This window comes from Python bivittatus, unplaced genomic scaffold (assembly GCF_059951505.1).
Source record: "Python bivittatus isolate LINGU-HERP-01145 unplaced genomic scaffold, Pbiv_v1 ctg000700_np1212, whole genome shotgun sequence".
Lineage (NCBI taxonomy): Eukaryota > Metazoa > Chordata > Lepidosauria > Squamata > Pythonidae > Python > Python bivittatus.
Genome location: NW_028277098.1, coordinates 34,438,762 through 34,454,297, shown reverse-complemented (window position 1 = coordinate 34,454,297; position 15,536 = coordinate 34,438,762). Strand labels below are relative to the sequence as shown.

At 42.2% G+C, this 15,536-nt stretch overlaps 1 protein-coding gene across 5 annotated transcripts in view; it reads right to left on the bottom strand.

The window, feature by feature from the left end:
• Positions 1–1,264: 1,264 nt before the first annotated feature.
• The window catches only part of CRYZ (crystallin zeta), a 27,766-nt gene continuing 13,494 nt past the window's right edge, over positions 1,265–15,536 (bottom strand). For all 5 annotated transcript variants that reach the window (XM_088154506.1, XM_088154502.1, XM_088154504.1 and 2 more), the window contains 4 exons: positions 9,498–9,647; positions 8,543–8,644; positions 8,361–8,456; positions 1,265–7,992 (listed from right to left, as the gene is read on the bottom strand). In XM_088154506.1, coding sequence (XP_088010632.1) covers positions 7,828–7,992; positions 8,361–8,456; positions 8,543–8,644; positions 9,498–9,647 — 513 coding nt within the window. In that variant the 3' untranslated portion in view covers positions 1,265–7,827. The remainder of the gene's footprint in view (positions 7,993–8,360; positions 8,457–8,542; positions 8,645–9,497; positions 9,648–15,536) is intronic.

The following is a 15,536-nucleotide window of genomic DNA, read 5'->3' as shown; positions in this document are numbered from 1 at the left end:
GTCAGCTCTCCTCTTGGTTCATCACATGGAGTCCCTTCATGTAATTAAACAGGCTGCATTTCCAGTCTGATCCACAATCACTCCAGTGCCTGCGTGTTAATACCTTATTTGCAAAAGCTTCCATAGAAGCTTGGTTCCAATTGCCAGAGAAGCCTATGTACACTAAAATCCATCTTTGAAGGCTTCCTTGACTTAGATGTCTATATACAACTGGTGGACTTTAGGATGGGGAGATGTACAACCTTAGAGGTGGAACTCACAACTTAGCCCCATTTCCCCTTCCTGTGTGGGGTCTTCCTTCATGGGATTAACATACATACAAAACATTCATATTTTACTGTATAGAGAAGAGGTCAGGGATGCTGTCCCAAATGGTAGTAAAAATGTAGAATATAAATGTATCAAATACCACATAGATAAGGAAGGGGAATAAGTGAGGCTGAAGTAACATAGCTGGATTTTACCAGTCTAGAAATGGCACTGAAAATCACATATATTTATAAGGTCAAAAAGTCTGTAGAGCAGGAATGGGAAACTGCAGTCTACCAAACATGTTGTTTCTCAAGAGGATGCTGGTTGGACTATTATAAGTTGTAGCTCAGCAATAACTGAATGACAGAGAAAGAATATTGGAGAACCAAGTTTTAAAGGACAAACAGGAGTAGAAACAAGAACATTCTGGTCTGCAAAAAAGAAATGGCATCCTCAAGAATATTTTCCAATATCTGATCAAAACAAATTATTTTCTTTCTTCAAAACTCTTTCTTTTGAAGTCCTATAAATTTCTCTCATTCCAAGTATGATGAGGAAAAGAATTAGAAAGCTGTAGAAAACACAGACTGCCAAACAAAATGTGTTAGAAAAACACAGTGAAAATTAAAGAAGATGGGGCTCGCTGATTGAAAGTTATCATTCCATCCTGCTAACAATATCAGGAAAATGTGCAACTCCACTTCATTGGCTTTACTTTTCTACTAGCACCTAGTTCCAATTTCAGATAGAGATATACCAGAAGGAAGATTTAAGCTAAAAAGAAATAAGCTGGGGACCTGTGTTCTGTTCTTCTGTTTCCTACATTCATATTACTGTGCATAGCTCTAAATGTGAAAGGCTACCCATATTCCCTTTGCTTCCTACTATCCAGTTTGGAAACCCACATTCTTATGGAATAAAGAATATATTATCAAGAATTTTAAAATGCATACAAAGGTTAGAATAAGAATCCAAATGCTAAACAAAACAGAGTTGAAGTATACAAAATTGATACTGTCATTTTAAGTTTATTTCACTGCAAACACAGTCTGATCCATATAGTCACAGCAAATAAATCACCAGCACTTCATACTTAACAGCTGGACACTTTTTATAACATGATGCTTATCTGTTTGTATGCAAAAGTATGAAGCAGGCTTTTTTATGTCAGCATAAATTGGTCCTCCAGACCTTGACACTTTTACTACACTATATTAATCCAATAGCTTGTATCTCCTCCGAATACATTTATAGCATTGGAATCAGTTTATTGCCTTCATAAAGTTCATATGAGCTCACAGGATTTCAGACCGATTTGTTTGCTCATTCTTTGTGAAGGGGGTTTGTGAAGGGGGTTTGTCATAGATCTTGCAAACAAAACACAACCTATTTAAAAGGAAGGTCTCCAATAATTTCCATCTTTCTTGAGAATCCCATGAGCATCTCAAGTAGAAGGTGTGAAATTGTGTTCTGGCAAATGCTGTTACAATTATTTTCCCCCATCGCAGTCAAAAGCTATGGAGAAGAAATGTGTTTAAAATAATACTAGTATGACACCTTCTGGTGGGAAGTCAACAAACTCTCATAATTACTTTAACACCACTGAGAAGCCTCACCAATAGAAAATAGGCAGAAGAACATCTCCACAATGGTTTTAAAAACTATGTATATTTAAAATTCTCTCTTCAGATGGTTTGGACTAGAATTCCAGGAATCCCATGCCGAGTGAAATTTATAGAAACTGCAGTCCAAAATACTGTAGGAGAACAGAAGGTTTGGACTAGAATTCCAGGAATCCCATGCCGAGTGAAATTTATAGAAACTGCAGTCCAAAATACTGTAGGAGAACAGAAGGTTTCCTATCCCCGCCTTAAATCATGCTTTCTTTCAAGCTGAAGGCCCTTATAAAAACATAATATGCATATTTACATCCAAATTATAATAAAGGGGCAATCCTGGCCTCTCCTTCAATCTCTTCCAACAAGAGATTGTTGGAAGCTCTACAGCAGTGTTTCTTAACCTTGGCAATTGTAAGATATGTGGGCTTCAACTCCCAGAATTCCCCAGCCAGTCTTGCTGGCTGGAGGATTCTGGGAGTTGAATTCCACACTTCTTAAAGCTGCCAAGGTTGAGGAATACTGCTCTACAATTTTTATGCTCAACTAGCCTAAATCTGCCCCAAGGTTAGGCATGTGCTCTGGGACTGGCAGACCTCAGAAAGCTTTGGCTCATCAACCAGTACTCGTCAGGGGCTTTTCTACATTGGAATAATTTTTCTAGGCACGTGATCAGCAACTCTCTGTGTGGTGTTTGTTAGAATATATTAAATTTCACTTGGGAAGCAGTATTTACTATAGAGGAGCCACAGGCTCACTATAAAAGAAAAAGGGGGGAACAGGAATCTCATTTCCCATGCTTCTAGTCTCCGCCTAAGTCAGTTACAATGCTTTCAATAGATTTTGTTGTTTTAATTGTCTCCTTATTTTTCCTTTCCCACTATCCATCTACTGAGAAACAGAGAACATCATCTTTCTTCTCTTTATTGTTTGCAGTTATTTATTTACTTGCTTACTGTACTTGTAGGCTGCTCGTTCCTGGAGGCTCTGGGTGGCTAACAGCGTCAAGATAAAATAAAATAATACCCCAAGTACATATAAAAAACGACAAACTCAGAAAAGGTTAAAACTAAACATACAAATGCCACACATCTGCAAACTCTGCCTTCAGTTATAACATGCCATCCACCTCCTGTGCAAGATGGAAATGATATCTTCACCATTTTCCTGGAGTCCAAGAGGGACAAAGCTGACTGACTACCTGTCAGGAGGGAGTTCCAAAGAATGAGGGCAGCTACTCAAAAGCATGGTTTTGAGGCCCCACCATGGATGGGATTTGGAAGGAGTTGACCCTATCCGATCTTGTTAAACAGGCAGATGAATACAGGAGAAGGCAGACCCTCAGATAACTAGGTTCAGGGCCACACAGGGCTTTGAAGGGACCACCAGTATCTCGAATCACACCCCACAAGTTGACTGGCAACCAATGTAGTTCCCAATGCAGTGAGGTCACTCAAGTATATAGGGACATACCCATTACTGCTCAGGCTACTACATTCTGTAACTACTGTAGCTTCTGAATGCTTTTCAAGGACAGCACGTTGCTGTTATTCAGACAGGAGGTGACTAAAGCATGAGTGATGTGAGCAGAGCCTCCCAGTCCAGGGATAGTCACAACTGGCACACAAGATGTAGCTGTGCAAAAGCCTCCTAGTCACAGCTTCCACCTTGCCATTAAGCAGGAGCTGTGAGTCTAGAACTTGTTAGCCACCTCTAAGCAGGGAAGTACAGCCCCATTCAGATTCAAAGATGCAATTTCCCAGGAATCATTAGGTCCACAAACCCAATTCCACTCTATCTTGGAGGGATTCAAACTCTGTTCCTCCCCAACTTATCCCTGACAGCCTTCAGGCAATGGATCAGTATTTCCAGCGCATCACTCATTTGGCTCAGGGGCAAGATGTATAGCTGGATATCATTAATATACTGGTAATACCAAACTCTGTGCTGCCAGATGGCCTCTCCCAAAAGTTTCACCCAGATGTTAAAAAGGAGTAGAGAGAGGAAAAATGGTTTTGCCATCTTGCTCCTCTTTCTTTTATTCTAGGCTCATTCTGTTGTCTGTTGTTTCCATTATATTGTTTTTATACAATCTGGTGTGATGTGAGCCACCCAGCGTCATTTGGAGTCAGCCAGCATTAAGTAAAATTTAAAAAACCTCTCTGAAGCACTCCGCAGAGTTGAGGTCTTCTTTTCCACCACCACCCCCCACTGAAAATGCCCCTTCAGGAAGAAAGCCACTGCAAAATAGCTCTCTCCATTTCAATCCCTCAGAGACAGTCCAGAAGGATACTGTGGTTGATGGTATCTAAAGCCACTGAGAAATCAAAGAGGACCAGTCCTTGATCTTTCAATCTGCCAATCCCAGTCTCCCCCAATCCCATTCTTTCCATAGGTCATTCACAAGTGTGACCAATGCAGTTTCCATGCTGCATCCTGGTGTGAAAACTAACTGCAAGGGCCCAAATTATTCATTTCTGTCACCAGAGAGAGGGAAGCTCTTGCAAAATGGAAAATCTGAAGTTTAGTCTTAGCTGTCTCCCAGGGCTCCCCTCCAAGGTCCAAACCCAGCGATGTCCTCAAATTATCTTGCTGGGAGCAGCATCTAAGGGATCAGCACTAATGTAATCTAGCAATTAGACTATCTTAGGTCACTTTCTCATTCCAGCTGATAGTAAGACAACTAGGCACCCAGGAAGTATGTTCCTCCAAACCAGCCTCTAAAGTGATTCAGTCTCTGTAGTAGAGTGGCTGGAGACTCACAATTTAAAGCCAGACCTGTACATGCAGCTCATTTCAGATATGATCAGATCTCCTATAGCCTGCACAATACTTTTCTCAGAGGTCTCATCTGCTTCCGCTGCTGGTAGGGTCAGGCTTCTGCAAGACGTGGAGAAGTCGCCAAAATGGTGACTGCCAGAATGAGATTGCCCACAACTCCAGTGCCAATGGCTAACCAGCACTCCAGAACCTAGGACAAAGTTCCTGGGTCCAGGCAAGATCGGCAGCTCAGGTCACAGCACTATGCTCCTTCATAGCAAGCAGGCCAGCAAATGCCTCAACAGCTCTTCCAGCCACCTTACACTCACCTTTCCCCCAAACCTTCTGGCTGTGACACTATGATGGAATAAAAAGAAACAATAAGAGCATAAAATGACCTAAACAAATATATATTAAATATCTTCTTCCTGCACAAATATATTTGTGTAGAAGCATCTAATCTGATCACAAATGAACCTTTTATGAACAGGGCTAGACTTCTAGAGATTGTAATGATGATGCATCTATTTGTTGACTTCTATTGTTCTCTACAGGATTTCTGTGGTTTTAAAATTGTAGAAATGTTCTCTACAACATTCAGACTTGCAAGATTGATGTCAGCCTTGCGAGGTAGTCCACACAAGAAGCACATTCAGAAGTACTAGCTCGAACTTGATTGTAAGGTGACATTAACAGAATCTTGCAAGTCTGAAAGTACATCTCTCCCCTCCACCTTGCTTTTAGAGTCCAAGAAACTACAGACGGTCCCTTCTGAGACATTTGTCATACCCACATTTCTTCTGTGGGCTCAGCTGCCTCTTATTTGACCATTGTCTAGTCTGTGGCTCTTCCTTCTGTCTCCAAAGGTCATTCCCACATACCATTACATCAACAGGGTTTTTCAAACTGAATTTCACAGAACCCTAGAGTTAGAGGAAAGACTAAGTGCAAAAAAAAAAAAAAAAAACCTTCAACACAACCAATTTTCTATCACTAGAGCTTTCCCTCGATCAGGCATCCTGGGAATGTTTTCTTTTAACTGACAAATTCCATGATCTGAAAAAGTTTGAAAACCCATGTTCTGCAGCATTTAAAACAGTGCTGCAGTGATGATATTAGCCCTGTCATATAGTTACTTAGAATAAACTTCAGCATGATGGCAGTTAAGCAAGATCATCCGTAGCCTGAGAGGATGGATTTGTCCACCTGCTTTGGTCAGAACAGAACCATATTTACAGAATTTAGGTTCTATTCATTACCACTGCTAGTGGCTTCCATCACAAACTCAAACAATTACTATCTGGCTTTCAAAAGTAACTGCTCATCTTCAGTAATGCTTTGAACTGAAAACTGCGTAGATCATATCAATAACTTGCAAGTTATAAAACCATAAGCTTTTACCAGTTCGAGAAAGATTATCCTTCAGCACTAATACTTGATCCTGCATCTGTAATACATTCAGGTGAAACAAAAAATCCAGAAGTATACATCAGTAGTAATAATGTATATACTAACAGTGGCTTATCTATTTGTTTAATCAGTGACATCATCAAAGTAAACAAACCCCACGTGATGCAGATGTCACCAGGTCATGACCCTAACTGGATATGACGTGTATACCACCTCTCCATGTGATGCTGGAGTCACAAGGCCATGACACTTACCACACATGACATGTTGAACCTAATCCCATTAAGAAAAGGGTGACAGTCAACCCCAGAGTGCATGATTAGTTTAACTCCAAACCTAGCCCTAATTCCTATGTGGATTCAAACCAAAACTAAATAAAGTGAATAATTAACAGAACCCTAGGCTGCACTGTATTTAGGAAGCAAACCCTATTTTGTACATTGTGAAATAAATAATAGCCTAATGATGGTTTTAATTTTTATGGAGTTTTAAAATCAGTGCCTTGAATGCAGGAAAAAAAATTTGTTTAAACCACAGCAGCCCCAGAGTGATTAACTTAACCCTAACCCTAACCCCAACTCTAATCCTATATGGATTCAGATAAGGCCTAAGGGAAATGAAACCACAGACAGCTTTATCTTTTATAAAAACTAGACACATAGTTTGCAAATTTTAAAACTATTACTTTTATATTACATCCAAATGAAGTTATTATATGCAAGAGGTTCACAAAAGAAGATCCTGATTGCACTTTATGTGTCAGGATATAAGAGCCCTGGGGGATTAGGCTAATGATACATCAACTTCTGCATTCCTGGTCCTAGAATGGCCAGCAAGATACATTTAGGAAGCTCATAAACATTGACAGGCTGGCAGAAAGAAGGCCACCCAGCATCTCATTCAAGGCATATTGCCCAATTATCAAGAGCCCAATTCTCCTTAAATCCTACCAATCTCTTTTTAAAACCATCTCAGTTGGTATCCATCACCACAACTGATGGCAACACATTGTGCACTTAGGTATGCCTTCCAAAGCCTGGTACTTTCTAGATATCTTACAGCTGCAACTTCCAGAATTCCTCAGCCAATATGGACATTATCCCTACCTGCTGGGAATACCAGAAACTGCAGTTCCAAGCACAAATGGAAATACTTGCCTTAAGGAAAGCTAGTGTCAATTTCCCCCCTCTTTTTCTGAGCAGAAGGACTGCGTAAGTTGGGCACATGGATGTGCCTACGCAGTAGTCAAGCCACACCTCTCCAGCTTGCACAAAAGATCAGCAATTGGATGACCTGGCATTCTGTTGTCATTACTGCTAAACATATGGTACACTAACAGATGTCAACTAATGAATGCAATTGTATAAGATAATAAAACAAATGATTTATTAGCTCCATGTCTGCTGCTTGTTCGTTTCTAAGGGAACAGGATTCTGCAATCCGTAAATCTCAGAAGGTATGCCATACTGATATTTCTGCATTGGCCTAAATATATTTTCAGCATTTTCATGAATATAGAGAGCCAAAGCATGATTCAGCAGTACAATCCAAATATTGTTACAAGGGCCCATAGAAGAAGAAACAGTGCAGTCTTTCAGAAAGGCAAAGGCAAATCATTTAATCACGTGAAACCTGATACAAATATTTAGATTTGTTCTGCAAATTCACACCAGTTGTATCTGTTGTGTTTTACTTCCACATCACTTTTTTGTATAGCATTTCAAATGCACTGCATAAAGACGGCAATCAGCATGTATATGATTACTGCAGAGGAACTTAACAAAAAGAATTAACGTGTAAGAAGCACCATCTTCCCCAAAGCCCCTTTGCTGTGGATTATGTCTTTATGAGCCTCTGCCACTTTCTCCATTGGATATTCAGGGCCCAATACTGGTTTCAGCCAACCAGCTTCTATCCCCGCAAGAACTGCCATTGCGCATTCATGCATCTCTTCCTAAATGGAGAAGAGAACATTTAAAATCAAGGCAGACATCCTGTCCTTTCCAGAAATCAAACTTATGTGTTGATACTGTTGGGAATGTCAGCATTGATCTATTTTGTCCAGTGAAGCCTTATAAAAGCAAAGACCCAAACATTCCCTTCATTAGCCAGTCCAAAGCTCCTGAAAAGGAAGTAAATGTAAAGTCCCCCCAAATGGAAAAGTTCACACTGTATGACTAAATGAAAGACAAAACAGAAGAAAGGATAGAAGTTAAAGAAACTTCCAGAATTCTCCATATGGAGGCAATCAATTGAGACTGTGTAACAAAAAAGATAAACAGCTCAGCTTAACCTATTATGTCACATCATTTTAGTTTTTACCTTAGAGGCAGAAAATAAATGAACTCCTCTGATGCTTGATTCTTTCCCCATAGTATCCCTAGGGTTTATCTCAACTGGGCCACGACTACCCACAATCTGTCATAGAGAGGGATGAAAAGAAAATTATAAAATAAAATTCTTTATGGTAAGCCACTAATTAAAAAGTGGAGCTGCTTACTTACCATCACTCTTCCTCCATTTGACAGCAGTTGCAAGTCATTTGCAAGGTTGACATTGGCTAACATCTCTATTATCACATCTATGCCTTGGGCACCAGCAATTTCCTACACAATAAATAAATCAGCTGCATTGTGAAACCATGGAAGACTGGCAGATTTTGTCATTCATGAATTGTTACTGTTATTTTGTGGAGTCTTTGGTTCAATAGAGTCCTTCTATAGGTACTGTTATTTTCTATAACTTACTTTTAAAAATCAAAATATATACAGTATTGTTGCATTTATCTCTTACCCTACCCATATGTTAAGGGGGGTTAAACACATTTTATTTTAAACAAATTTTAAAAAGCAATCAGGGGTATCAAGTGCAGCAACTCTAGAAAAGAAAGATGACCAGGTGGGGAAGATAAGCTCCAGCTTCAGATGGATACAAATGGTCATTTATAATTCACATCATTCATATGAAAGATTCATAATTCATATGAAAGATTTACAAGCTTCTCATTCATGATAATAGGTACATTTTCAGTATAGTCTGATACGTAATCTTGAACCTACCCCAGCCCAACCATGTATTTTTTAACTTTAAAAAGTCCTGCAAAGTTTGCCACCAAACATTGCAACACACATTACATCATGTTGTAAATATGGAAAAAGTAGGGAGTGATCTAAACAAAAAATGAATGAGTAAGTTGGTATCAAAGACTGAGAGAAAGTTAGCATCTAAATATGTTGCCACCTGCAGTCCAAAGCAAACATATATTTATTCAAAAAGGGAGAAATGAAATGAATACATACCTTTAAGGTTATAATTGGAATAAAGCCCACATAATTCCACAAGATGTGTAAAACATAGTAGGACTGCAATCTAAACTTGCTTACCTAGAAGTTGAGTCCCCTTGAATTAAATGGAACTTATCTTTGAAAGGTTACAGGTGGGACAGCAGACTCAAATTACCTTAATCTCAGCCAAGTAATCTGTCTTCCTGTGATTAAATACTTTGCAAGCGCCATTTTTCAAAACTAGGTTCATTCCTTTCTCTGTCCCGGCTGTGCCCCAAACCTTCAAACCATAAGCTCTTGCTATTTGGCATGCTGCTGTTCCAACCTAAGAAACAGAGAGGGAAAGCAAAGTAGAGAAGATAAGTAGTAGTAAAGTTCCCAGCATAATAGTATCATGACAACCGTGCATGGGAGACATTCAGTCACATAGCATTAACCTCTTAACTATTACTATACTTGTTATAATATTCAGTGTGTTTATAGCTCACCCTTACTTGATACCATCTGCATGAGACAATCTACTCTTTCTCTTAACAATAGTGCAAACATCATCCCTGAAACAAAAGCAGGCAAATGAATAATTAAATCAACCATAAGGGTATACTATTATTCTTTTTCAGATAGTGTGTAAAATCTATCTGCTCAATTGCCATTATAATGCAACCATTCCCTCTTCAAATTTCCAAGGTATCAGCTTTAAGCTACTCCTTAAATACTACTCTAAGCAATTCAGAGACCCCATACTTTTCAATAAAGGAGACGCATTTCCAAGCAACACATTTCCAAGTGTCTTTTTTAATGCTTAAGAAGTTGCTAGCAGAGGACCACTTTGTTGCAACCCTTAATGCATTATGGGGGTACTATAGGATAAGCACTAAGCATATTGTATGTGAAATGTATCAGATTAGTTGAAGCCATTAAATAATTTGAAATCAAATGTCATTCTACTTCACATAATAGGATGGGCAAACTAGAAATGTGTTTGAGAAAAATTACACAAAGTTCGGAATGAATATGATCCAATATTTAAGTGTCATGGAAAGATAAGACAAATCAAGAAAAAGGGAATGGGCTATTTGTTTGTTAAGTGTGTGCAGGAAGGTATTTGGCAGAATTCTGGTTTAAAGGTACTAAAGGTAACAGTGGACAAATTTTGGGAACTACAGTATGGCTTTTTGCTGGTCACAGGGTACGCAGGCCAGGTTTTCGCTCTTCAGCAGGTGGTGAGAAATGTGTGGATTTCTTTATAGTTGCATACAAATCCTAGCAAAAGGGTTATGGGTAGTGTGATCTGTTGCATGGAATGAATATTTGTCAAATGAAGTGAAGATAGCTGTGTATGAAGTATGATTCTGCCCACCTGAGAGTTGAGTATGTCAGGGGAAAAAAGCTGAACGCAGGTGAAATGGGCTACTGAAAGACTATGTTTTGTAAAACAAGAAGAATCAAGAATGGATCAGGGCTGAACAAATATGGGCTGAATACAAAAGTAAGTGACTGGTACAAAAGAAGAAAACTGAGATGATCTTGTCAGACAGAAGTATAAATAAGAATGAAATTGGAAAAAATAAAGGATGAGTGACTGAATTAAGCGGCAGAGGCAGATCGAGAAGCTGTAATTGGATAAAGTTAATGAGAACCTCAACAAGAGAGAGGTGAGAAGCTAAGGAACAAAAGGCAACTTGTGAGCCTGTGTACAGGTGAAAAAAATAATAATTTGCAAGGATAGAAAAATACATATAGATATAGTGAATGGTGCCTGTGTAAACTACATTTAGGTACTATACTTTTCCTGCCCTTTTTCTTATCTCATGCTTCTTTTGGGGTTGGGGCTTAATAGTCATTATGCTTTTTCTGCACTCTGTGTAATATGGCTTACCCTGAAAGGGAATATCAACCCCCTTAAGAACATGGTAAATCTTCCCTGTACATACATACATACATGCATGTGTCAGAATCCTCGCAAGATTTTATAATAGATTATTAGATGGCTAGTTTAAAAAGTGGCTTTTTACATGCTGCGGTTCTGCCATTGTAAAAGGGGGGGCGGGGAGTAGGAATGAGAAACCGTTTAAAGTAGATGGCTCCTTATCACAAGCTCTGGCATGCTCAAGGTCATACCAGCAAGGGAATCAGAGGACCAAGAACTAAGGGCGATGTGGGGGGGGGGGAAAGTAAGAAAAACAGCTTTTGGCGCGCTTTTGCTCAGTCTTAGCAATGCTTTGGATCTGTACACTTATTCTCAATAAATGAACTTTCTTTTGAATCAATATTGGTTGCAAGGAAAGTTACTGGATTTGGGATCAACAGGTGGCAGCTCATTACATTTTGCTAAGACTCCCAGTGCAGACTTCCACCAGGGAGATTGCCCTGCGGGGAGGCCAAAGCCTCACGTTGACCAGGACCAACTGAGCAGCGGGATGGCTGACAAGACCGGTCCCCCCTCCATTGGAAGTGAAGGTGATAACCCAGGAGGAGCCGGTGCAATCGTCGTGCCAAGCCCGAGCGGGGGCGAAGGCAATGGCGACAAGGGGACGGGGCCCTTCAATGAAAGATCGCATGGGAAATTGGAAGGGCAGATGGGGTCCCTATCTGATGATGTGCGAGCGCTAAAAGCAGCGGTGGATCAACTGCTTGGAGGGGGATTTACGCCCCCACGCGAGAGTCAGCGGCACACCAGGAGGTACAGAGGCAGCAGAGCAGTCGGCCGAAGGTGAGACCTCCAGCGAGGAGGAGGAGGATCTCACACCAAGCAGAGCCAAGAAGAGCCCGATGCAGCAGCAGGGCATCTCCATGAAATTTGGGGGAGATGTTGAGCAGCTGGCTTGCTTTATCACCCAGGTGCGGATCTACATGGAAGGCTATGGGGGTCTGTTCTGCAGCGAGGAAGAGGAGGTCTCCTATGTGTCCAGTTTTTTTGAAGGTATGGCTGCAGAATGGGTGGTTGGCCTGCACAGGGCGAAGGACCGGGCTTTAAGGAGATTAGAGGATTTCATGGCGGCTCTCTGCACGCGCTTTGAAGACCCGTGCGTGGCGTTTAAAGCATGACGTGACCTGGAAAGGCTGAAGCAGGGGTCCAAGTCAGTATCAGAGTACACCTAGGAATTTCGGGGGTTGGCTCAAAGGCTGCCTCACGTGCCTGAAGAGCTCCTGATCGAGTTCTTCCAGAGAGGCTTGCAACCCGAGTTGTTGCAGCGCGTGGTGTGCCGGGGTTTCCCCAAAACCTTTAATGGATGGGTCGCTATGGCCGGCGAAGTGGAGGAGCAATGGCGCACCATAGAAGCAAGAACCCGACTTCCGCCCTTACCCGGCACAAAGAAGGTGGCGCCCAAGGCAAAGACCAGCGCGCCGGAAAGTAGCAGGAGCCGGCGCGTCTGTTTCAACTGCGGGGAGCCGGAGCACTTTGCTGCTGCGTGCCCTAAAGCAAAGACGGAGCAAGGAGGCAAGAAAACGGAGCGGAAGGGGCCGAAGTCTTCGAAGCCCAGCAAGAAGGAGTCAGCGGCAGTAGGCAGCGAGACGGGAGCTAGAGTGGCAACACGCGGTGGCGGCAAAACCCGGAAGTTGTTAGCTCCACTCTCTCTCCGACAGGCGGCTGCTCTTCCAGAGAAAGAAAGCAGCTCACGAGAGGACTCGGAAAGCAAAGAGATGGGGGTGATTCCCATTAAAATTTGGGTGGAACTAAGGGTGGTGAGGACGAAGCGAAGGGCAGAGATGCAGGCGCTGATAGACTCTGGCTGCTCCCAAAATCTGATTAATCCCGCCCTCGCCCGGGGTTTGGGACTGCAGTTAAAGAGACTCAAAACCCCTGTGATTTTTACCCAGCTGGACAGATCCCCAGCAGGGGGAGGCCCGGTGGAGTATCGTACTGAAGAGCTCGAGCTAACCATGGGGGACCATAAAGAGACTATTAAATTCCTAGTGACTCCCATGGCAGGCAACCCAGTGCTTCTGGGCATGAACTGGTTAAAAAGGAAGAACCCAGAAGTGAGCTGGGAGGAAAAGATCTTGCATTTCCCGAAGGAGGGGGGAGTGCAAGTTGAAGGAATTACCAAAACGTTGTCAGATGAAGAGATGGGCGCTGTGAGTAGGGAAAAGGCAGGGGAGGCTGCAACTCAGATTCCCAAGCAATACCTCGACCTGCAGGAGGTGTTTAGCAAAAGGGAGTCAGATCAGCTACCCCCCCATCGCGCCTGTGACTGTGCCATAGAGATTGAGCCTGGGGCTAAATTTCCAACGAAGAAAATGTATCCAATGACACCCAAAGAGTTGGAAGCCTTGCAGGAGTTCATTGATAAGAATCTAAAGAGGGGCTTTATTGTACCTACGGATTCTCAAATTGCTGCACCGGTGCTATTTAGGGAAAAGAAGGATGGCTCCCTACGTTTGTGCACAGATTATAGAGGGCTAAATGCCATTTCTGCTGACAACCGGTACCCACTCCCTTTGATGAAAGACCTGTTGGCCCATTTATCCAAAGGGAAAATTTTCACAAAACTGGATTTAAGGGAGGCGTACTTCAGGGTGCGAATCTGGGAAGGCGATAAATGGAAATCCGCCTTTAACACACCCTTGGGGTGTTTCCGTTATGAAATAATGCCGTTCGGATTAAAAGGAGTGGCGGGGGTGTTTATGCAACTTATAAATGAGGTGTTACAAGAGCATTTATACCAGGGGGTGACGATATCCTGATTTACACTGAGACCATGGAGCAACATGTACAATTGGTCAGGAAGGTACTAAAAAAGCTACTGGAGGCTCAATTGTATGCCAAGCTCTCCAAATGTGAATTTCATAAACAGCAAATTGATTATTTGGGATATAGAATTTCGCATCAGGGAATTGAAATGGACCCGGTCAAGGTGAGGGACGTCACAGGTTGGGAGGCTCCCAAAACCAGGCATCAGCTTCAAAGTTTCCTGGGCTTTGCTAACTTCTATCAGCAATTCATACCCAACTTTGCCCAAGTAGCACTCCCACTCACTGATTTGTTGAAAACCAAGGGCAAGGACAAAGCGAAAGCATCAAAACGTGGAGCCCCCCTGGTTTGGACTAAGGAGTGCCAGGAAGCTTTTCAAAGTTTAAAGCGTCTGTTTACGGCTGAACCGATCTTAAAGCACCCTGATCCAGAACAGCCACTTGTCATACAGGCAGACGCTTCGGATGTGGCAGTGGGAGCTGTGTTGTTACAGAAGGGGGCAGGGAGGGAGCTGTTTCCATGTGCATACATATCCCGGAAATTTTCAGAAACTGAGAGACGCTGTTGGTGTGGGAAAAGGAAGCGTTCGCAGTGCGCTGGGCATTAGTTTGCTGGAGACACTTGTTAGAGGGATCACCCCATCCCTTTGAAATTTGGACTGATCCCAAGAATCTAGAAGCTTTGACTGCACCGAGGAAGCTGTCACCCAAGCAAATGAGATGGGCACAATATTTTCATTGATTTAACTTCTCCCTGAAGTACATTCCTGGGGGGAAAAAATTTCTGGCAGATGCCCTGTCTCGATTGCCTCAACAAAACAGCAAGCAGGAGGAAGTAGTCGCTCCTGTAATTCCATGTACCCAAGCAGCCCTAAGAGTGGTCACCAGAGCTCAGAAAAAAAGAGGTGAAGAACAACCAGAAGGAGAGTTGTTGAAAAAATTAAATGCCCAGATTGCTCAGGATGATTGGTTTAAAAGCAACAGCCAATTACTAGTGAACAAGCAAGGGGCATGGTGGTGGCAGGATAAGCTGTATGTCCCTGCAGACGCTAGAAAGTGGATCTTGCAAAGAAGTCACAACAGCTGAACAGCTGGGCACTTTGGTTTTGTGAAAACATTACATCTACTCAGGCGTCAATTTTGGTGGCCAACAATGAGAAAAGATGTAGGGGAATATGTAGCTACATGCCCCACATGTGCAATGGCCAAAAGGAGAGGGGGCAAACCAATGGGGCTTCTACAGACAGTAGCAAACCCAGGGGCTCTTTGGAAGCAAGTTTCCATGAACTTTATTGTAGACCTGCCTGAAAGCAACAAGAAGAGAGTTATTTGGGTAGTTACAGACCTTTTTTCCAAACAAGCACATTTTGTGGCATGCCAATCCCTTCCATCAGCCCCCAAACTGGCTAAGTTATTTATTTGTTGTTGTTGTTGTTGTTTAGTCGTTAAGTCGTGTCCGACTCTCCGTGACCCCATGAACCATACTGCGCCAGGCCTTCCGGTCCTTCACTGCCTCCCT